General features: G+C 44.8%; 1 protein-coding gene across 1 annotated transcript in view; it reads left to right on the top strand.

Moving 5' to 3' along the window:
- setbp1 (SET binding protein 1) overlaps positions 1 to 23,327 on the top strand; it is a 37,917-nt gene extending 14,590 nt beyond the window's left edge. Inside the window, exons 3-7 of the mRNA XM_031755372.2 lie at positions 9,726 to 10,147; positions 10,377 to 12,317; positions 12,439 to 12,646; positions 12,768 to 13,836; positions 18,420 to 23,327. Coding sequence (XP_031611232.2) covers positions 9,726 to 10,147; positions 10,377 to 12,317; positions 12,439 to 12,646; positions 12,768 to 13,836; positions 18,420 to 18,925 — 4,146 coding nt within the window. The 3' untranslated portion in view covers positions 18,926 to 23,327. The remainder of the gene's footprint in view (positions 1 to 9,725; positions 10,148 to 10,376; positions 12,318 to 12,438; positions 12,647 to 12,767; positions 13,837 to 18,419) is intronic.
- Positions 23,328 to 24,775: the final 1,448 nt, after the last annotated feature.

Raw genomic sequence — 24,775 nt, 5'->3', positions numbered from 1 at the left:
ATGATGTAATTTACCATTTACCAGTTTACCATAATTTGCCACTGGGATCCAAGTTGACAGAAACGGACTTTTGGCCAGCAAGCCCTTAAAGGCATAACATAAAGTCCACTATAAATGTGTTTGTGAATGGTTGTGAAAAAAGTGCTTTGAGTCTTCCATTACAAGTGCTGTTTAAGTGCCAGTATGCTTACCATTTAATAATCTGGTGAATTCACAGCGAGTGACTGGTTGTCCTGCTATTTGAATCCTCTAGTAAGGCAGTACTCTCACCTAAACCAGAGTATTTCTAGTAATGAGAACATGTACAATGTCTAAACCAATATTTGTGGTTCTCATGTGTAAAAACCTCATTTGGGTCATAAAAAGAACAAAATTCAAACCTCCTGGAATATCAGTCCTGAAATTAAAATAAGTTATAATAAGCTTATGTTTACCTCAAATTTGCTGTTGTTTGCTGCTGTGGCCAATATCACTAAGTTTTACAAAGCTGTCGTGGTTTTATGCCACTTGGTCATTGTTGTTTTTCTCACTCTAGAGGGCTTCAGCCTAATAGCAGAACCTTAGTAGACTTCTACTGTTCCATTACCAACTTAGCATTGTTTTTTATAGCATCAGGTTGGTCCGTGTAATGTAGATATTGACTGACAAACCAACGAGAGATCGTGTAATCTCTCTTTACTGATGACTGATCCAGGCTATAATTTTATCAAAAGCATCAAATATTTATTACTGCATTGTTGAATAGTTGTAAACTCAACTGGCAGTTATGACTTGTTTATAAAAACATAATTGTAATACATCATTTTGACATTGTTTGCCCTTTTTTATTCATTGAGGTCTTCAAAAAGAACAGATTGCAATAAACATCAAGAGCAAACTGTACAGGCCTGAATTTGATTTGTGCGACAGCACAGCGGTTGACTGTGACTCACTTGACTGTGGGATGATCTGGAGGGCGGCCATTTTTGATGTCCTCTGCAGGCACGGATGATGTTGAGTCACAGCATCATGTGTTCCCGGTGGCTGCTTTGTTAGTGTGGCTCCATCATGCCTCTGCCTCTGTGGTTAGTCAGTGTGTGTATGTGTGTGTGTGTGTGTCTGTGTGTCTGTGTGAGGAGGAGTGTATTCTGTGGTTTTGAGAGGAGGTCCGACAGGAATAGATGCGGATGTTTGGTGAGAGGAGTGAAGGAGACGGGGAGTCAAAGGAAGAGAAGGGAAGAAGGCGAAGAGTATTGACTTTCACTGTGTCTCACTGCAAGTGTGTTTGTCAGTGAAATCTGATGGGGCCCATCAGCTGTCTAGGATGCGCCTGTCAGAAGGTTGGAGCTGTGTGTGTTTCTGAAAAGGAGGTTACAGTGTTCACGACACATAATTCGATAAAAGACATTTTGGCATTTACAAATGTTTTCATCAAATTTAGTGCATTCATCTCTACTTATGTTTTTTTACACTGGATTGATGAATTGTATTGCACGGATGGATACGAGAGATTCACCAATCCGACTTTTACAGTATCTTTAGCCTTAAGATAGCTACAGATACCGAGCCACAGTCTTATAACAGCATTAAATTAATAAGCTGTTATCGTCACAGCCTGGAATTTTTTTCTTTTATGCATAAGGCTCAACTTCAACATTCAAAAATTTAATGTAGCAAATAAATATTTTCTGAATTGGTATTTATTAGTAGCCGAGATAGGCTCCAGCCCCCACACGACCGCGAATTGGATAACCTGAAGAGGATTGATGGTATTTACTAGTAGGATAATGAATGACAACAAAACAAAAGTATATGAAATTAAAAGTAGATAATGTATTTGTGTTAGTCACCCGATAGATTACGCACTAGTGTCGCTTTCAGCTCAGTGTGAAAGTCATCAGGCTGCTGCAAACTGCTGTTATATACGGTGATGCTCATGCTTAATTTATGGTACCGCAGTTGTGTCCTTTTGAACAGTTTTCCACCTACGCAAGCACACTTGCGTGCCGTCTTCCAAAAACCCAACAGCACGCAGCATGCATGCATGAGGCTATGCTGAACGCTAATTGGCTGCAGTAGGCAAGGGAGCGACGTTCGACACAAACAGCAGAAGTGCAAACAAACATCAAAGATTATACATATATATATATATAAAAATATATATATGTAGACGAACGGTAGAGCTCTCCGTACGACCACAACAGAAGCATGTTTGAGCCCTCAGTCTGAGGGTACCACTTTTTACTGCTCGTCACACACATTGTGTCTGAAGTGGAGCCTACTATAGATAGTTAATGTGTAAAAATAACAGGTTATGTTACTGTAACTTTAGCAAAACCTTCCGTACAACAAGTATTGTATGAAATATGACAGTGAGATCAAGTTTAAAAGAAAGAGGAAGCTCACTTAACCACAAATCAAAAACTGTTGTAAAGATACAAATAAAAGCTGTCGGTGGAGCTCCAATGAAATACGTCCACCCTGTTACACCTTTTAGCTTCCTTCATGCTACTTTAGTTCTCCTGCTAGCACCTGACGCACTGCTGCTAAAGCTGTAAAGCTAAACTGAATGGATCAGCTGTAGATCGTCACTGATTCATACACAATCTAAACATCGTAGCAGTGTGTCGGTAAAAACTTTCAACCTAGCCCTTCCACTCTTGGCCAGGCTCTAAAACTGTTATACTTCTTCAAGTGTTTGGTTTGAAAAGATTCTGAACTTTATATAAGCACATCAATGCGCTACATGTTTCACACTAAACATTCAAAAGCATGGAAGCCAGCTGCTTTTTACAGTCTTTTTCTTTCTGCCCAGTTTTATCTCTTTGCACCAGGCTTTGTAAAATAATCATGCTGCACTTCTGCTGTTTGTTTATGCTCGTTGTCTCTTAAGTATGGATACAGACATGAATAAATGATATAAATGTGTCTGTCTATCCCTCTGTCTGTGTGTCTGTCCCTTGGGGCAGCTCAGACTAAACAAACAGCTGTGTTTATGAAGCAAAGAAGAGCCACAAGGGTCCTCTGTTTACTGGTCCATTTCAGCACACAGGCATACAAAATGTTCACATGCACGCACTGAAATACACACTCACGAATGCCCCGTGCTCCTCATCTTTTACCTGCCCCGCTCTGTTGCTTATTTGACCCCTGGTGTTTTCTACTCTCTCTCTTTCCCTCTGCCCCCTCTGCTCAGTGCTCGCTCGCTCTCAGACCGAGAGGAATGCCACTTTGTGTGACCTCTCACCCACACCAAGGAGGGGTGCTGCTTTAGATGAGGGAGTGAGGGGGCAGCTGCAGTCATGTGCCTGGGCTTGAAGGGAAATGCACATACACACTCACACGCACTCACACACACATACACAGAGAGCCAGGTTTCTAGCTAGCTAAAAGACATTAATTCTGGCAGTTTTGTATACACATACATGAAGTTGTTGTAGATGTGCTGCTCTCCTTCACCCACCTCTTTTTGTGACCATCTGAGAAAGTGTAGGATGCTGCGGTCTGTGTGTGTGTGTGTGCGAACACACGAGTGGAGTGCAGCCTCACACAAAGGCGTTATTGTTGGTGAGAGGGGGCCTGAGGGGAGGCAGGCAGTCTGATTGGTTAAGACTATTGTGTCTCACTTTGCCCATTCTCCCTGTCACTGAGGATGTCATTACGGTGGCTCTCTAACTTGTTCTCCGTCTCCTTCCCTGCCACCCCCACTCCCCCACACCCTTACACGCCAGAGATCATCTGAGGACTTGAGATATTCACAGAAACATTCAGACCGAGCAATGAAAATGTTCCTTCGCAAACTTCAAAACTTGCTGTGCAGACACCAGAGTCCTTCTACAAGACATATATTTAGTTGTCCATTAACAGTTGTTTGCAGGCATTTTACATGCGACATGTGGCGTGACACGCTAAGGTGTCCTCACTCCATATGCCATGACAGGCAGAAAAAAAAAAACATGAAATACACACTAATACCTGAGATGCATGACTAATGTAATGTGCAATGAGCTTTTCATTTGCTTTTCTTTATCGATATGAGTATGATATTGCAGTGTTATATAGTAATATATGCTGGATGGTGAAGAAGCCAAAAAACCTGCAGGTGATGTGGCTGCATATCGATTCACTAACCAGACAGACAACAATACCTTGCAGTGAATTATTTTTAAGTAGCTAATCAGTGAGTGGGGCTGTTACAGACTGCTGTTTGCCAGAGAGGAAGTGTTTAATCTCAGCGCAGCTTCTGTCTTGAATTACCCATCATTCCACACAGGAAGTCATCCCTTAGGATTTTGAGCAGCTCATTGGAGCTTAATTGTTTCCTGTTGTACAGAAGTGCTATGATTGGGTCATATGGTGCACAGAGTAAAGTGACCAACACATTGCATTGGTTTTATACTATGTGCAGCAGCACATGTGCGTGTTTTGTTGTATAATTTCCTTACCCTAAAAGATGCACTGTTCTAACAACATTCTGTAGTCATGTTGCATCCAAAAAGCATTACACTTGTTCTAATGTGTGTATATTTTCTTTGTTTTTAAACTTGTGTGCTGACTGACATATATAGATTCTTTAAACACGTACATACAGGGAACAATTTGTGGATAATCGCCATTAAAAAAAAGTCAAATGTGGTTGTTAACGCTATTCAAATACGGGGCACACATGCGCCCATGCACACCATTAATGCTAATAGCAGGGATTAGATATACACTATATGTAGCATGTAAATGTGCCTGTCATTACTGAGGGGGTGAAAACCTCCAAATGCACCATAATAGCATGCTTCGGTTCAGCCAATCACAGGCTTTGTTCAGATTGAGTCATCTACCTCTGAGCGTGTCTGAAGAGAGTGTGACAAGCAGACTCTTTGGTGTTTCGCTGCTATCTTTAGGAGCACTCCAATCTGAAGGATTACTGCTGTGGACGTAGGAGGAAACATTTTACTTGAGACCTACTGCTGTGCCTTGAATGCGGCTTGTGCTTTACAGTTATCTAAAAGAAGAATACACAATAGATCGAAGGCTTGATCATGCTCAGCAGGAAGGGTACACAAAAAGGCACATAGGAAAGAAAATACTGCAGAAAAAGTTAGCTCGAGCCCCTTTTTTCCTACTGTGGCAGTAGGCTGAACGCATAGTTTTGGAATTGCAGCATTAAGTGGAGAGTGGAAGTTTTGAATGGAGCCCAGTTTCCAAACTTTCCCACCCAAGTTTCCCAGAAGATGCTTTGTCTGGCACAGATGCCACCAGATCTGAGATAGTAAAGCGCTGGCTGAGCGGGAATATGCTGAGTGAAAACAGACATGCAGACACACATACACAATTTTAGGCAGTAGGCCTGATCCCAGTGATCCACAAACTGTCCCACCTTGACAACCCCTCCTTTTTCCTCCCATTTCTCCTCCCTCTTTTCTCTCCCCTGCTGTGGGTTGCCTCAGGCGCATGAATGGAAGTCTTTATTCCCGGGAGAACTGGTGGGAAGAACGAGAGAACGAGAAACAAGGATAAGGGGGTTGGCAAGGAGGGAGGGGGGAGGTCTGTGAGAGTGGCCACAAGATCAACACAGTGCCACAGCTCCTCTTTTCTCCTCCATCGCTTTTCCCTCCTTTTCTCCGCTCTCACCCCTCCGCCCCCCCTCCCTCATCCCAACCCGCGCCTTTCTATCCCATTTTAAGTGCTGTGGATACAAAGCCCTGTTAGTATTCATGGTGTTTGTTTGCAGAGGAACTCTGTGTGTGTGTGTGTGTGTGTGTGTGTGTGTGTGTGTGCACAGACCTGTCAGAAACACAGATCACAGAGAAGCAGCGCTGTGAATGGAGGTGGGGAGAAGCGGGCGGGGTGGTGGGGTGGTAGTTCCCACAGGAGGAAAATGGTCAGCTCCAAAAAAAAAAGGGAAAAAAGAAGAAGAAAAGGACGATGGGATGAGGGGGGAGGGAGGGTTAGTGCACGAGGCCACGGGGGCAGAGGGAAACAGTATGGTGTCAAAACTAAGAGAGGCTGTGTGACAAGGTGTTACAGAGAGGAAAAGAGAGGATCATATCAATCATAAGGTTTCGGAGGGAACCAGTAGCAAACGAGTCTAGGCACCTCTCTTCTTGTTTTTCTGCTGGTCCTCTTCTTCCCTCCCTTTCTGCTGCTCTCATTCTTTTAGTTGCACCCCATTCCTCCCTCCCACTCTCTCCCTCTCTCCCTTCTCTCTCTCTGTGCCTCTCTCTCTCTCTCACTCTCTTTTTCTCTTTGTGTGTCTGTCTGGACAGCTGCCCAGTTCCATACACAGGGAAAAATGAAACACTCTAACCGCTGGGCGTGCAGCCAAATAAAAGGCTGCGAAAAACTATTTGAAGGGCAGCGTGTTTGTGTGCGCCTGTGTGTGTGTGTGTGTCTGTGTGTGCGTGCGCGTGCATGGAGGTTGTGTATATGTTTGCCCCTGTATATGTGTGTGTGTGTGTTTATATGCGGGTCTGGTTGTGAGATTTGGGTGTGCCTGTTTAGGGTGTTCTTTCCCAGTATAATGGTGCAGCCAGGGTGCTATGTGCATGTGTGTGTGTGTGTGTGTGTGTGTGTGTGTGTGTGTGTGTGTGTGTGTGTGTGTGTGTGTCAGGGAGCGGGAGCAGTTCCACTCCTGAATTTCAGTTTGTTGGTGGAGAAATGAGAGGTTGCAGGAGAGGAAAAGGACAGCAGGGACCGGCACATACCTCCCCTCGCATCAAACTGGAGGATAGAAGAACACAGTGTTTTACATCCAGATTGTCATTTAAAACAGCCTGCTCAGCGTGATACATTTATACACACATACACGCAGACACACGCGCACTTATTTGTCAGTAAATATATGCTGACTCATTTGCAAAGTGCCTTTCAGTTGGGTGATTGCAGCACTTAGTCACATATTATCCATGACCTCCTCCTCCTGTGCTCTGACCTTATCTGATGGTTACGTCACCACCGGAAAGGAATGTACAGCTCCATATCTGCCTGCACTCAGGTGTTGGACAGCCAGCATTAAATCCGTGTTGCTGCAGTGCTGATCCAGAGAAAGACATCTTAGAAAAAAGGCAGTTGACTCAGCTGTGTTGTAAACACAGCCCCAAGAGCCCCGAGGGCCCCGGGGGGAAGAAGAGTGCGTCGGATGAGTTGAGAAGCAAAGCTGCTTTGGTTCTGCCCTGAGCTGGTGTTTATCGTTATGTGATCAGTAGGGGTCTTGTAGAAAGATGGCCTGTGTGGAAAAAGGTTGAAGCTTCACAGTTCTTTTTTGCTTGTGAGCTGCACAAGGGTCAGAGTCCATGCTTATGCTGATTTCCCGACCGCTGCCCCCTGCTGCAGGCCAGCAGTAGCACAGGGAGATAATGGCTTATTCACAGAGTGCAACCACAAGAGCGGGCAGTGTATCAAACAAACATTAAAAAAAAACATCTGAATCAATTTGCTTGCTTATGCAGGCTCTGGAGACCTATGAGTAACAAGTTTTTAGTGCATGGTATTGACCACCAGTGTGGTGATGAAAGGGCAATACAAAGCATGCAAGTGCAAATTTGGAGAAATTTGGAAATTTAAATCAAAATGTGAATAAGTGAAGGGTTAAGTGAGTAAGCTGACCCTGTCAGGAAAAGACAAAGAAGGAAAGTTTCACTGTGCTGATAACAACAACAACAACAACTATGGGAGTGCCTGAGTTTTTATGCCCACTATTTATATTTGCTTGCTGGAATATCAGACATTGCGTGTTTTTTCCCTGGAAATGCTTTGTCGAGTGTAAGAGGCATAGAGGAGGGGAGACGGAGGAGAGGGTGGTAGAAGGGAGGAAACTAAGAACAAAAAGCTGAACTGATGCCAGCAACCCAGCCTCAACCGGAAAAAAGTAGGAGGAGGGGGGTTTCTATTTCTTAATATTTTTTTTCTTCTCTTTTGCTCTCCTGCCTCTCGTAGGAAAGGTGTCCGCGCGCCCTCTCTTTATTATCTCTCTGTGGTTGCTTTGTGGTCAGTGGGGAAGATACATTTTCTCTGTGTGCGTAGTGTATGTCTGCCGGTCGCACTCTTAACCGCCCCCATCACCCTGCCTGTCTGTTTTTTTTCCTGTGCCCTCCTTTAACCTGAAACAGCAGGTATTCTAGGACAGGTTAAATGAGAAAGCAAGTGTGTATCAGGTGTCTGTCATCTTACCCCTCTGCGGACTCACAGCATCTCTTCTCCAGTGTCAATGTGTATACACACACACACATATACCTCACAACTGATAGGATACCATGGCAGTGCGTTCAGGAGATAAATTAGAGCGTGCATTTACATACCTGCATTTGCTGCCTTCGTTAATCATTTACAGCACTCAGCATTTGCGCACGTGCCCAGTATGTGTTTTCACCCATGTGTTGCGAGTGTTGTGCCTCTCAGCGTTTTTTTTTGCGTCTGTGTGTGTGTTTTTGTGCTTGTGAATTCGTGCAGACTGCTTCTGGCCAATAAACAGCTTCTGCAACAAGTGTGGAAACATAATGAGTGTCACTACTTGACTACCGACAGCAGTCGGGAGAGCAGAGAGAGTGATAGGGAAGCAACAGAGGAGATGAAGGCTGGACAGGATGTTAGCAGGGAAGGGAAATATATGGCACTCTTGACCTCGCAAATATGTACGCTGTCATAAAAGTGCACGATAGATTTTATTGTTGTGCGTCTGCATGGCTGTGTATATTTATCTGTGGAGAGGAGATATCTTATCAACTGACAAGGAGCTGCTCCATCTAGACCAGATTAGCGTTTTCAAATGTGTGTAGCCGGGATTTTTTTAAAGTCTTTGAAATGTGTGCATCTACTGTATACAAGCGCGAGTGTGTGTGCGTGTGCACTTGCACGCCCATGTGTACATGCTGAGAGGCAGGCCTGTGGTTAGGTTACATCTCCCTGCAGCGCAGCAGAACAGTGTCTCGTTGCGTCATACTGAGTCTGTTAATAACAGGCTAAACCACAAAGGCCATCCGCTGCTCTATTTCTCATCTTCCAGCAGTACACTGATTATGCAGCAGTGATACATTAAGCAGAGTTATGTGGGGGTAATACAGTATATTAAGGTTTAGTATTTTCTCCTTTAAGTGGACAAGTCTAACCGAGCAGAGACTTACTTCAGATTTGTGGCGTTTCAGTGAAAGAAAATGTATATAAATTATATCTTACTTCCGGGACATATGTTGTGCACGGCGCCTTCTTGACAGCATGACATTGCAGTTATAGTTGTGAACAGCGTATGAGAGCTGTCACAAACATAAATGTGATCTGGAGTAAATAATGATGGATCTAGTGCAGGGACGCAGCTTCGCTATGCTACCGTGTTTAGTACTCAGACACCCCCAACTTGATTCCCTTAGCTCTCACAGCATGCAACATCCTTGCCACAGGAATTTAATTACTCTGTAAACAAGCCTTTTGTTCTGTTGCACACTGTTTTCTCATGCACGCGAGATGCATGAAAATCTTCAGATCTACTGCAAAAGCTGTCATATTAGAGGAAATCAGAGATTTGATAAGTGCTGACAAAAAACGATAATATATGCTGAACTGGATGCTGTGCTATGCACGTGTTATATCTGTGGAGATAGGCCAATGTTAAGAAGACAGGAAATAGAGCAGTCATAGTTTTATGATCACATTATCATTATCATATCATTTGTCTATCCCTGCAGCTATATAAGGCTGTCTCATGATTGCAGTTTAAATGTAGTCACCAGTCTTTGTGTCTCTTTTTGTGTCATCCCCAGACATATGAGCGCCAGTTCAGAATGCCAGAGCAGAGAGAGGGAGGCCTGCTGCAACTACTGGGAGATAATCCTCCTCTCAAACACCAGCTTCGCAGCTCCCTCCATCCTGCACACGCACTCTCCCACACACAGCAAACGCAGCACTCCCTCAATCAGAAATTTCAACACACTCACGCACCCCAGCTCCAAATCGGTACAGACTGGATCCCGTCTGCAGCACCTTCTGCGTCTCCAGCCCATCCTGCGGATTCTGAGGCAGCCAGAGACTTGGCAGCAGATAGCAGAGGCTCGTTGCTAGATCCGACCCAAGCTTTCTCACGAACGGCGACGCAAAGTCCCTCACCTCAGCGGTCTCTGACTCCAGATTTGCAGCTGCCAGTGGTCACAGATGCCAGTATTCTCAACTTGACCTCTCTCAGCAGGTATATTTTAGTTTTCCTTGTGATGGATGATATCATGAACTGTGCGCTGTGAATGGGAATGTGAAAGTTACAGTAGTGAAATTTGAAAGGAAGATCTTTTAATTAACTAGACACAGTGATTCAAATTAGGTAGTAAGTGTTCTGCACAGTGTTGGTGAAATACAAAACTATCCATTCTCTTCATTTTATCGCACTCATCCTAATTATTTCTCTGTGTAAATCTCTCCAGGGGGAAGGGTCTGCAAGAGGTCAGTGAGCAGCTCTTTGGGAACATTAAGAGGAAGTACGGCAGGAAGGACTCCCAGAGGATGCTCTGTAATCCCCACAGTGCTGATTCACATTGGGGACTGCCAGAGAAAGGATCAGAGAGCCCAAATAATTCAGAGGAGAGGCAGAAGTACAGGCAAGAGGAGACAGCTGAGCGGTTCCATGAAGAAAGAGAGGAAAGGAGAAAAGAGGAACGAGAGCGAACAATTGCTGGGAGGAAAGGAGACGAAGAAGACAGAGGGATGCCCATGCTGGCAGAGGAAGCGAAAGGAAGAAAGAGGCGGAGAAGGCCTTCTTTTGACGAGTCGTTTTCTGTAGAGGAGCAATCTCAGCAGCGGACTCTGGACTCTGATGCAACAGAGAAGCAGCAGCCTGGGCCTTTAGAAGCCAGAGGAGCACATAAGATAGAAACTCACAAAAATGATTCTCGACTCGTGAGTCAAGCTGATATCAGCGGAGAAAGGCTGGATAAAGCAGAAAGAGCAGATAAAGGTGACAAAAGAGAAAAGGGAGAGAGAGTGGACAGGGCGGAAATGGGAGAGACAGTTACAAGTGGGGCTGACCAAGAGTCAAATCTGAGCGCAAACAGGATGAAAAAGAACCCCTTGGGTCGTCCTAAGATCAGCGCGGACACCCTTAAATCCAGAGAGCCAGCTCACAATCACATCAGCAAACCCAGTCTCAGTGTGAACCCTAGATTCCCCTGCCCAAACCCCAGCCCCAGCCCCCGGAGTAACATCAGCCCTATCCCCAGCCCCAGACCCAGGGCAAACATCAGCCCCAGTCCAAGCCCCAGATCAAGAGCCGATATGAGTCCGAGCCCTAGTCACAGCACCAGCTCCACGGCCAGTTCCAGACCGACCAAGGCCAACGACAGGTGGTCCTACCTGAAATCAAAAAGCCATGCCAGCATTACATCACCGCAGAGAGAAAACTTGGGTAGCCTCGCAACCTTAGCTGACCCGCCCTCTGCTTTCCCCATTACCCCTTCTAGCCCTCTCTACACCAACACTGACAGCCTGACAGTCCACACTCCCATTAAGAGGAAACGAGGACGCCCCAAGAAACAGCCACTCCTAACTGTGGAGACCATTCACGAGGCCACTTCCACCTCACCTCCAAGCCCATTGGCCCAGGAAACCACTGCAGGGCTAAATCGAAGGAGGAAGACACACACACTGAACACTTTAGTGCAAATGGCCTCCACGATGACCAATGCCAACAGTCTCAAACTAAAGCGTGGAAGGGGTCAATCCAGGCCAGTGAATAAGACGAAGCTTGGGAAAATGCAGAGCATCCTGAATGAGATCCTTTCAGGATCAAGTCAAAATGGCACTCTGGCTCTGAAGTCATCTTCTTCCCCTGTTACCTCAGCTATGAGTGCCATGGCATCCACCATTGAAGCTCGACTGGGAAAACAGATAAATGTGAGCAAAAGAGGAACCATCTACATTGGTAAGAAGAGAGGGCGGAAACCTAGAGCAGAAACTCAAGGCTCCACTCCTCCCAAAACCACTTGGGACAAGCCAGTATTGTCTGTCTCCACATCGAGTCTCTACGAATGCCCCGCAGTGCCTTCCTCCACCTCTTCTCCCAGCTCTAGTGCTCCGTCTATAAGAGCCAGTCACTCTGATGCCGCTATGCCCAGTTTGCAGCCCATTTCAGCCTTGCCCTCTAAACCAGCAGGCAGGAGCTTTCTCACTGGGGGATGGAAATTGTCTCCTCCTCGACTTCTGGCTAATTCACCATCCCACCTGTCAGAGGGGGCGTCAGTGAAGGAGGTGACTCTGTCCCCCATCAGCGAGTCCCACAGTGAGGAGACTATTCCCAGTGACAGTGGGATTGGGACGGACAACAACAGTACCTCAGATCAAACCGAGAAGGGTCATGCCTCTCGACGAAGGTGCAGTAGACTGCTGTTACACTCCTTTACTTGCTTTATAGGCATTTTGTTCTGTATCTAATAGATTGGCACGCATTCATTTACCTGCTGTTTTAATGTGATTTATGTTGTGTTTATACAGGTACTCATTTGATCTGTGTGGGTTTGAGGCGGCGGAGGCAGCAGCTTTGGAAGCATCCAACAGAGGTGGCAGAACACGCTGCGAGCGCCAAGTAACGGCTGTCGATAACTTTCTGTCGCAGCAGGAGAAGAAGCAAAAGCATCATCGGCGGAAGAGGAAGTGCCTACAGAGTCGGGATCATCTTCACTTTCTCTCTGAACTGGACGAGGTTAGAAACACTGTAACAAATCCTGCATGTGAGCCTTTAACAACCGCTCTAATGTACAAGCGTGCACTAAAGGGTGTGGGTTTGTTTTTCTAAATGTTTCCTGTTTCCTTCCTCCCTGTAGGTCGTGTTAAAGCTCCAGCAGTTACGAGTGTCTCACAGACGATTCACCTGCTACCCCCAGCATCCCTATCCTTCCATTTTCCGCCTCAACTTCCACCATTACTACCCTATTACCTACGACTCGTACCCCTGTGACTCCAGTTCATACCTCCGCAGGAGTGCTGATCTGAAGGCTAAGAGGAGGCGCGGTCGTCCAGCCAAAGCCAGCGAGCCAATCACATCGAAGCTGCCTTTTGTTCAAGGATATGGTTATCCGCTGGCAGGGGGAAATTACTATGCAGCACCGTATGCGATGCCTTACGCTCCTCCTCTGAGTCTGGGCTACTTTCCCCCTACTCCCCCATTTTATCTGCCCCATCACTCGCTAGGACCGGCGCCCCCATCTCCCTTCATGAGGCCTGCTGTGCCCCCTCCCAAGGCTTTCCACTCCAGCGGACACTCAAAAATCCAGCCTGGTGCCAAGCTTTGCAGCACTAGTGGTCCACTTCAGGGGCCATCTGTAAGGGGAGAGGGTTTGGGATCCCTGGGCAGCAGCAGCGCAGGTGGTCTTGCAGGGGTTCGTCTCCACAAGAGGAAGCACAAGCATAAACATAAGCACAAGGATGAACCTCTTCTTTCACCACGAGACCGGCAGGACCTGGGAGGGCTTTTCAGCGGAGCTAAGACCAATGCACGCCTCAGCATGCTGAGTGAGAGGAGAGACTTGGCCAGTCAGGGTCCTTCAAAGCTTCTGGACAAGCAGAGGAGCAATGGCAGAGGCTCTTCAAACCTGGGATCCAGCTTAGGGATTTTTGAGTCTGACCAGCTGTCCTCACACTCTCGTGCTGACAGTCAGTTCCATTCCCTTCAGACTGGGCAGCCTAAAAAGAGCTTCATGGGCAGCTACAGTAGCCAGTCGCAGCGGTCAGAGTCAGCATCTGACCTATTTTCGGGGTCACAAGAGGACGAGTGCGGCGGAAGGAGCAGGAGGACGAGGCTCACTGTGTTTGGAGATCAGGGCTTAATGTCATTCCAAACGACGAGGCAGGAGCCAGGACAGATGAACAAGTGTTCCAGTCCATCCCTCACTGGTAAGAGAATACACCATATTTACGAGAAAGCACAGTGCATTGTATGTTGGACTTATAAATAAAAACAGCAGCAGTTGTTTTCTACTCACTGGGACGGCATGATAAAGCACATTGCTTTCTTTAATGATGTGTTGGAGGTTTGAGGTTTGCCTAAAACGCAGTAACTCCTGTTGTTTGCTTGTCTTTGCTTATCCAAGCCGTTCATTCATGGCTAGACACAGGCTCACCCAGTGTTCCAAATCTGAGCTGTAAATATCATTCACTGTACAGGGCCCTACACAACCATCACGTGACTCCCCTAAAAGTAGCATCCAGGAGCTGCATTTTCCAGTCTAAACTACAAATGTGCTCGCCCTGTTAAATATCTGCACACCCGCTATAACATCAACACGGCCACCACTTTGAAACAAATGGTTATGTTAATGTATTTGACTGCTCTGCATGGTTGATGTTCATTTACAATTAATATACTGGAGATTAGCATATAATTGCACAGTTAGAGCTCCAGTTCCCATTGTGCTTGTAAAGGGGGGATAATGTTTAGCCGAAGTATGTTTTATGTTAAGTTACATGTGCACAGACTTGCGTTTTGGATTGGTGGTGAGAGAGATATGTCCTTTACAAAATAACAGCAACTTTGTTGTGTCCATTATCTTAAATGTGGTGCACATGTTCTGTTACGTGTTTATGTGAACAGACAGCGGTGCGTCCAAGTAATGTCCAGAATGTATAAACAGCTGTTTGCACTTGTTCCTTAGTGATTTCCCAATGTTTATGTGCGCTATATAACGCGTTAGGAAGTGAAGAGTCCAGACACAGGCTTACTTTACCTCTAAATAAACCCATGAATGGATCACATGTGGAAAGCTTCTGATCTGAAGCATCGGCAGCATGTAAGCAGCTGACATTAACAGCAGTGGACCTTATTACATCACATCACTCCTTATCTAAAACAACAAGGTTCCTATCTGTTAGACAGAAGTAGGAAGCGGGAATTTATTAATGAAAGAAAAACTATACGAATGATATTTGATACATGATACTATGCTAGCCTGTGGAACTGGGGGAAAGAGACACATACATGCTGTTGCAAACCACTTAGAACTGTTAATTTAGTCAAATGAGAGCATGTTTGCAAAAAAAAAAAGGTTATACATTAATATTAAACTCTGTTCCTGAGTGTTAATTGACTTCTGTTATTTGCTGGCTTTATCACATTTTGTCAGTTAACTGGGTTTTCCCATTTTAAATGTAGATTCAGTAATACATGTCAAGGTGATTCCTATTATAAATACGCTTATGCACATCATTATCGGGGCTTAAAGCAGACAAAGAGACTGGGTAGCACCGAATTCTCACCACCCAATGAATGTGTATTTTGGTACATTCTGTATTCTGCTGTCTTTGAGCACATCTGGCTGGGGATAAAGAGAACGTAATGCATGGATGGAGACGACTATAATTCACCAATCTCTCCTTCCTCCCCACCCTGCCTCCCTTCCCTCTCTCCTGCCAATGCTTTTGCCAGAGATATATTATTCACACAGTATGATTTATTTTCTACAGACACGCCGTAAAAGGCCCTTGCCTGTGTTAAAAGAGCTGGCTGGTAGCCAGGGGTTTAATGACTGGGGCCTAGTCCAGTGGCGGGGAGGAGAAGCCAGGGGCTCAGTTAGAATACACCCCCCCACCCCAGGGGATCCAGGACGGATGACTCATATACACCCCCCCACCCCCCTCCCCCCATAATGACTCCTCCTCCCCCAACCCATCCATATTATCCCTCTAGTGTTGTTATACCTCTTCTACCCTCTGTGTCCTTCCCTTCCCTTATGCTGCTTCTGCAGTTCTTGCCCTTGCTTTCCCCCTCTGCCTCTCTCCCGTGGTTCCCACATCCACACGCAGATTTCCTCTCGTTCCTCTGCCTCATCTCTCTCTCCATCTCCCCCTTCTAGCTCTCTCTCCTTCTTCCCTTTCACTTTTTGCTTTTTCCCTTGTCTCCCTCCCCTCATTTCCCCATTACCTTCTTTACTCCCCACACACACACACACACTCCTCCTCTAGCATGACTTACTGCTTCACTTCACAGCTTTAGTCCAATTAAAACACAGACGCATGTGCGTGAGAATGCTCGCCGCACATGCAGGCGCAGGCCCCTGCATACACACAGATAGAGAGACGGATACACAGGTCCCTGTCCAGATGTAAAATTCATACTATTATCTGAGCGTGCAGCAATGAGTTTGTCGGTCATGGACAAATCATTAAGCACATGTGTGTCTCTGTGTGTGTTGTGCGTTTGCTTCTTGAGCAGATCTCGCTGCATCACATGTAACTTTCTTACATGAATGTCTGAATGAAAGTCTTTACTGAATAATTCAGAATAATGTTTTTTTTGTGGCAAGTCAAGCCAAGTTGTATTTATTTTGCCCAATATAACAAATCACAAATTTGCCTCAAGGGGCTTTGCAGGCTGCACAGCATATGACACACTCTGTCTGCTGATCCTCGGTCCAGATAAGATAGGACATGTGATAGATGCTCTGTGTACGCCATAAAACAACATAGTAAATTACCAGTGTAAACAGTCAAGATGACAGAAATAATAGATAATAGAGAAGCGTAGATTTGGGAGGACATCAAGCAGCTTTCAGTTAGGGGGTCGAGAGTGCAAGAGGAGAAGACGAGGATATAGATTAAGATCCAAAACATCTGGAAAGAGGCACCCACTGCCAGGATAGAGAAGTGACCGGACCTGCGGTAGTCCAGCACGGAGGGCAAGCTTGTTTAAACACATGCACAAACCTTCATCCAGAAAAAAAATTACACTAAATAACATACATCAAGGATTATTTTAATCTGTTTCCGAAAGGTGCTCTCAGCTACGGCACAGGCAGTGGATAAGTGAGCATAGCTGTGACTTCCTATTTCACAGAGAAACAGGTTCTCAGTACTATACTGCCTCTCACACTGCTGAAGGTCACCGGTTTTATGTTCCGTGTATGGAGCTCATAAATTTCTGCTACTTTGTAGTGTGTGTGTGTGTGTGTGTGTGTGTGTGTGAACTGAGCATGTGCTCACTTCTGCTGCAGCTCATAAACCACTGCTACTTAGTGCTTTGTGCATTAACTAATTTCACTGTCAGGCCCGAATTTTTGACCAACAACAGCGTGATATTCTTCTGTGGTTTGTATGGGAGGTAGTTAGGCGGCTCCTTATCTTTCCCTTACTCTTAATTCATTAGAAAACAGCTCTGTGCGGTGCTTTTCAAATTTTCATCCCCATCATTACCATTTGGTCTCCTTAGGATGAAAAAATATTGTAATCTACTAGTTGTGGCAGTTCACTGACGTTGTGCAAATCTTAAAAAAAAAAATCTATTAAATATTAAATCTTCCCCCTCATGTTTTATGAAAGAGACATATTCTAAATGTCTTGAGCATCATTTTTCACACATTTTCCTGTAACACAGCCAACAATATTTAAAGTATAAAAGTGAAAAAGCATCTTTGGTTTAATGTACTCATCAAATGTTAGAGCCCCTAAGAAACCTGCTACACCATATCAGCAGGAGTCTGCGGGAAAGGAAGAAAGGCTAGAGCGCAGGAATCCAGCAATCCAGAGTAAAAAGCTCAAGGAAAAGAGACGAAGCATGTTGCGTGCACACTGCTTGGGGACTGGTGGTTGATTGTGCTTTTCCTCCATTTTGGCTGTGGCTCAGTCCGAGCCCCGGGAACAGTGCCCAGACAGGGAGGAGGGGGAAGCGAAGAAATGGGACATAGATGGGAAACAAAAAGAATGACAGAGACAGACTAAGATCAGGAAGCGGTTTCTGAAATAAAGATGGAAATGAAATGGTGCAGTGTTACCAGTTTAATTGAAAATTAGAGAGTAGCACATTGCCGCCCATGAAGAGACGAGTGGAAGAGAGAATGTGAGTGACGGGGAAAGGGGGAAAGAGTAAGGATAGAGCAATGTGTAAAGGGCATACTGCCCAGTTCACCAGTGTGAAGGAAACAATATGGCTCCAGTTTCTTCTGCTCAGCCATTCTGAACTGCTGAATTCATTTTTTGTGCATGTGTATGTATGCATCTGTGTGTTTTTGCATCTGTGTCTGTATGCGCATGTGCATGTGGACAAGAGTGCCGATATGTGTGTTTGTGTTGGTGTGTGTGTTTAGCTTTTTGGCAGTCTGTGCTCCAGATGCACAGGGTTGTTATTGTGTAGCGACATATTAAATGGTTGAAGGAGACATTTCCTGCTAGCAGAATAGGATCTCCTCCTCTCCCCTCTTCTCTCTGCTCTCTAGTAGACAATTACAGGATAGGATCTGCTCTCCTGGCTCAGCTGGGCTTTGAAAAGCTTACATGAATATCTCAAAATTAGCAGGAAGCTCTTAAAGCAAGAAAAGACTTTCTCTCCATGAGCTAAATTGGCATGATGTCTTTCCTAGTCTTTCCAAGACTGCTCTTTTTAACTGACACGCAAGCACAAATGGTCCTTTCTTTTTATAGACCTTACTTTGCTATTTATTTTCCTTGACATTTCTCACCTGACTCTTTCTCCCTCTCTTCTCTTCCAGGTGTTCCCAGTAAGCGGAGGTATAAACGTCGCGAAGTGGAACAGATCCAGAAGGACGTAAGGAGGATGCATTCTTTGAACTTTGAGCATGTGCAGAAGATCCTTCGTGCCAAGCGCCTGCAGCGACAAGCCAAAACAGGAAACAATGTCATCAAAAGACGGCCCGGACGACCCAGAAAACAACCTCTGGAGGAACCGGAGCCGACCAAGACGAGGGAGGAAGACTGGGCTGAGGTTCGAGGCTTGGACATGCTGGCTAGCAGGAGAAGTGATGAGAGGACTCTGGGGATGCCTGTTCTGGAGAGGTGCGATAACCTGCCAGGCAGACAGAGCCTCAGGCCGAGCCTGACCCCCGAGCCTCTGGAGTTCTCCAGTCACGATTCCATCTCAGCAACTATTGAGACTGTGGTGCATCAAGCGCGGTCTGTGAATCCGCTGGCCAAAGGGGGGAAACGCAAAGGCAGGGGCCTCAGCAGGGACGAACTGTGGGCTCCATCCAGTCAGTAGACCCGCAGGAGAAAGCACCTCCTGCAGAACTGGAGAGCAGTTAACGGAGCCAGTGTTTCAAGCCTATCAGATGCAGTGCCCTTAATTTTGGGACTCCTTGGTGCACTTTGACTTGTTTCTCCTCTCTGATTTGTCGTGAGGAATACAGTGGGTTGGTGGAGCAGGAGGAGGGAACACTGCTGGTGCCATCCCTCAGTTTGCTACACCCAACCAGACATGGGCCTTTCAAAGATTCATTGGACCTTTATTTACAATGGCACTATATGGTACTATTTGATACTGAATCTGATGCTCTAAAACTGTGTGGTACTTATGATAGTGTAGGATATTATGTGATTCTTTATGTATCTGATACAGTGATGTGTATGGTACTTTATGATACTGTATCTGAATGTGGCTTCAGCCATATATTTACCAGCAAGGGGAGGGGGGAATGGTTAATATAAAACTGTGCAGCTCTGCTTATTTTTGCCTTTCTGAGGAAGCTTGTCAAAAACATGTGGAATAATAACTTCAGTAATTAAGCCACCTTACCCTATTACTTCCCCTGTTTTGCTCCCATTCATCTATACCTTCCTAGTGTCCTCGCTCCCTTTGAGAAGTAACTGATACTTCCTGGCAGCTCCGCACTCGTGGTCCCCCTCCCTGCTTGACGCTCACCCCAATTCTTTAGCCCTCCCTGGTGCCTGCCGCTTAAATCCATCCCCCTTTGTCCTCTCACCTATTCTCACTAATGTTTTACATCTCCATTTCTTGAGCTCCCTCAACCTACCCGCTGTGTCATTTTTTTCCCTCTCTCCCTGCTCAGGCCTCTCCTGGGCAGTGACATAAAGGCAATATGGTGGGTTAGACTGTCCCAGACTGTACATAGAAACAAAGTCCACTGTTGCCTGCCTTGTACAATGGGAAAACCAGCTCATAGATGTGTACTGGCATACAGTATATTAAATAGAATTGTTGTACCATAGACAATGAAAGTGTGTATTGTTTTATAACCAAAAAACAGACATGGGTGTGACTCAAGACAAGCTTGTTTTCAGACAGACAAGAACCACATGTATTCATTCATACACTCATTATTGTGTTTATAACCAGGGGGCATTGCATACAGGAGGAATATCAGGTGTATTTTTGGTAAACCTTAAAAAATTGGTTAAATGCACTATTAAAAAAGACAAAAAAAAAAAGACATACACTTTCATCAATCAATTGCAGCACTTACATGCTTGTTCCAGCCTTATTTTTCGGCATTCGACGGTGTGGTTATCCAGTCCAGAGACCATGCATTATTTTAATCAAATTGTATATGCAGGCTGCGCAGCCAAAAGCGTCAAACCGAAGCCCGCCGAGTCTGAATTGGACAGTTCAGCAGAAGAGGGCTCACACAGTCAGTGTTTTGAAAAAGCTAATCCCAGTCTTTCTACTTAACATAATTTTCAATCCATATCCTTGGAAAAATATTTTTGGAAAGTAAATCCAGTATTTAGATTTAGAAACCAAAGTCTCAGTATTCAGTGTATAATTTAAAAGTATCTAAATCAGAGTTTGACAAACTCTCCACCATGTTGGCACCAATGTAAAGCATTCCTATGTGCACTGTAGAATGTAGCCATCTTGGATATTTTTTTTTTTTTGCGTGTGTCAATATGTTAAACCTTTGTTAAACTCTATCGACAGTATCTGTGGCTTTGGGTAGTGGTTGGTATTTTCTCAATTAGGTGTTTCTGAATAATAAGCAATGGATCAGTGTTTCTTTGGCAACCTTGTTGAAATTTTGTTTCAGGAGATTCTGTTTCGTTCGGCCGGGGGTGGGATTCTCAGTTGCAGCAGTTCGACTTGTGCCTTATGTTTCTTTCTCTCACAAATTACCATTTGACCTGAGGAATATGAAGTGGCAAGGAGTGCCCCAGACAACGACCCAAAATGTTCACGATTGTGCAAATGACACGTGTGTCTTATTCACGAGAACCCCGAAACTGCCGGCGTCCCTTCACAACTTCCATAGTTAGCATCTTCTGTCGCTGGACGCTGCTGTCTGGTGTCTCCCAGCTTCCTCCTGGTTTATTTTCTGACTCATATCATCATAACATTGGTAGAAGGGCTGGACTGAAGGAGCTATTATATTACTGTTTTAAATACGCATCATATACCTACCTACATACTGCTATAGCAGCGGAGGTGGAGAGTGTATCAGATGTGTCTCCATCCAGTGATATTGATTGTACCCAGAGTCTTAGATATATAATTAAACACCACTTACTCTGCCCAGTAAATAATGAGAGATATAACTGATTATATACTTGGCAAAGGAGGAACAGCGGAGATTTTTATGGAAATCACGTTCTCGTACATTGTTGTTTGCTATGCATCAGGCCATGCCTGGCAGTGACCTTAAAAGGAATTTCTGTTCTGGGTCCACCCTTCGACAAAGAGAAATAAGTGGTCTTATTTACTCAATAAATTGAATTCATGTATCAAGAATTGTGAATAATACCAGTAATAATTTGTAATAAGTTGTGCAGAAAGTGACTATCATCTCATGAAAACTATAGTGACTGCAGCTCTATGCAGTACAGCCTTAACCAGATGTAAAACTACAGTATTAATGTGTCTGTTGTAAATAGTGTTAGTATGTCCATCCTGCATGGATACCAGTTAGGCTCAGCTATGCTGGGACTGTCTCCTCAAACCACAGTAGACCTTATCTCTCTATCAAGGCTGCTCAAGACCCAAGGAACTATTCAGAAAAATGACAACCTCAAGTGATTTTAATATTTGACAAATTCCACTGCCTATTGACAGTCACGGCTCCGGCCGGCTAAATTACACTGAATGCTAAAACGATTTGCCTTACCGCGCTTTTAAAAGTTGAGGATATAAGCCCCAACGTCGTGCACTCGACCAAAAATAGGAAATCCCGGCTGACTTGTAGCTACTTTGCCTGCGGCCAGCTTGGGCAGTGCCGTAGCAGTGAGTAAGTAAGAGGGTTGTTTTGTTCGGGGAGCTCTCAGAGGAAATAGCCAAAAATACACTCGCCCTAATGTTAGTGTGCTTAACCTTGCTTTGCTAGGTGATTTTCAGTGGGTCTGCAGTCTGTTGTGGCAAAGATGAGGTCTAGAAATGTGGAGCGGTGAGGTGTAGAGGATACACACTTGGCAGCTTACTCCTTCATACTGTGGTCAGTCAGCGGTCTCTGATGCTAGAGTTAAAGACCCCAGGTGTTGTCTGTCCTGTCTGTCTCTCCTACCAGCCAATGCTTCGGTGCCTTCTAACACTGACAAGTATTGTCCTAATCCAGAGCTTTCACTCTACACAGAGACTGCAGAGGGGATGTGGTTATGTATAGGGTTCAAGGTCACTGTTGTTGTGATGTACTTAGCAGCCAATCTGGACCGGTGGCTACAGGAGGCCCCTAAACACTGATGTAAGGATCCCTTACCTCGTCTTTGGCTTCGGTACCAAGGGCGGCGCAGCAGTGTTTGACCTTACGTTAGCGGTTTGGGGTGTATTTCCTGTAGTCCGCATTTACCACTTCAACACAGCAACTAGGATGAGAAATAATGGCACCTAAGTTTTGATTTCGCCCCTCGTTCAATATGTAGCGTGCTGCGATGTGCATCCTACACATGGAGCAAGGGGGTCGTGTGGAACAGAGCCTCATAAATGTACATGTAGTCATCCTCACAGCATACGTTACCATTTCTAAGCTATAATGTTCGAAGCTGAAAGTGCAGATGAAGCATTGAGAAAACCAATAAATGTACTTCTTTAGAGCACAACGTGAGCTCTTCTAACAGTGTGGGCATATTTTAGTTTGTATACATAGTGTATTTGAGCCTTTTTCTAGAGTGGGTTTCCTTTATTTGCATGCTCAACTTGATTGTATGCATAAATATTTTAGACAAGCCGAAAGTTGAATTTCAATTGAATTTGAAGGAAGACTTGTACATTGTTTGATATGTTTCTTTTTGTAATGAATTTTTTAATTCATGAAACATTTTTGTACATTGTATGAATATTAAAAACTGCAAATATTTGACATATAGAGTAAATACTAGAGGCGCATGCATATGCATATATCCTTCACAGTATGTATGTGTAAAATGTACACATATATTTTGTATTTGCATTTGCTGGCATACAGATATGTGTCTTAAGCACATATATACCTGTAATATATATGTATATCCATGTCTGCTGGCATGCTTTTGGTCATGTTTATCTTTCATGATCTTGTAGGTTTCTTTTTTTTATTATTATTTCTCTTTCCTCAAAAAGAAAGGCTCATTCTTTTGCTACCCTTCTGTTGGCTGGCAGCGTTGAGCACTTATTACGAAGAACTACAGTTCAAGTTGTTCATGTTATCCATTGTGTGAAATAATAAATGACTTTATTGACAGTTGATGGGATCATTTGCTTCTTTCTGGTTAATACTGTCTCGTGTTTGATTTTCCGATCTGTTTGATTTTGTGATGAGAGCCAGGTGCTTCGTGGGTGTGTGTGAGTGTGTGCAGCATGCATGTGCACGTAACGTGTGAGGGGAGTGCGATGACAGGGGACTTGCTGCACTGTTGGTGCTGAATGTCAGATGGTCTCGGTGAATGAGTACTACTCTACAATGTGTCGAGGTTAAACGAGAGGGAATCCTCTCATCAGATTATAGCACAGCCTCATTCAGTCACACACACACACACACACACACACACACACACACACACACACACACACACACACACACACACACACACATACCTACACACTCTTACTCTTGTACTTGTTCATTAACCAAGCCTACATCTCTAAATCCTCGCTGCACTAGCCCATCAGTGTTAGTTCTAGGTGGGCTGGGCTGCAGGCTGCTCTGTTATTGGACAGAACTGAGTGGGAAGTGCCCCACTATTGGCTGCTGCCAACTAGTAAAATTCTTCTGTTACCATGGTTGCAGGGTGAGCTGCCCAAATGTGTCTCAGTGTATCTCGTAGTGCTGATTGAACCGTTGGCACCGCCGGTGTTGTGGTAAAAAAAAAAAAAAAAATCTCCCCCTTCATTTGATGGCAGTCAAGGCTGCAGTGCTGCTGCACCCAAATCACTCACTACTGATGCCTGTAAATGAGCCCACGTGGCCCCACTCCACCCTCTGCACAGGAGGATGAGATAGAGCACAGTGAAAAAAAAAAAAGAACAGCAAAACACATCCTGTATGATGGATGTACTCTCGAGCAGGAGCTACAATTAAAGGAGGGAAAAGAGAATCATCAATCTGATGATACGTGGATTTTCTCACGGGGTTTAGTGTCAAACTGCAGTTTACTCTGAGACACTGTGGTTGACTACATAAAACACATGCAATATTATCAATGATTGGATGAATGCCCGTGATAATTAAAAGTCATCTGGCTGAAATGGGCAGACAATAACTTCAGTGATATTACTTCAAAAAGGGAGCCCGGAGCTTTCAAAGGGCACCAGCTTCCTCCAGTGTATCCATGCAGAGAAATACTAGCGTGATAACTACAGCTCTGCCCATACACACACACACACATATATATATATATATATATTTATGAATCTGTTTATAATTAAGTTAGAAATAGATTCTAAGCAGTCAGAAGATGGAGCCACCATCCCGGACAAAAGAAAGAAAACCACTGGGAATTTCTGTCACAGGTACTTTTTGGTATTCCTGTCTTATTGCTCCACACTGTATCTGAAACTTTTCTGTTTCATGACAGTTCTGTGAAGGCTGATCTGTCTATGCAGAATTATTCCAGTAAAAATATTTTGACTGCTGCCACTGTGGCCCACCGGTTTGCACAGGAGACCTTTAAGCCACTTCTGCAGGGTCCCAGA

The sequence above is a fragment of the Oreochromis aureus genome, linkage group 12 (assembly GCF_013358895.1).
Source record: "Oreochromis aureus strain Israel breed Guangdong linkage group 12, ZZ_aureus, whole genome shotgun sequence".
Taxonomy (NCBI): domain Eukaryota; kingdom Metazoa; phylum Chordata; class Actinopteri; order Cichliformes; family Cichlidae; genus Oreochromis; species Oreochromis aureus.
Note: the sequence above shows the minus strand (reverse complement) of the source record. Positions and strands in the feature narration are given on the sequence as shown.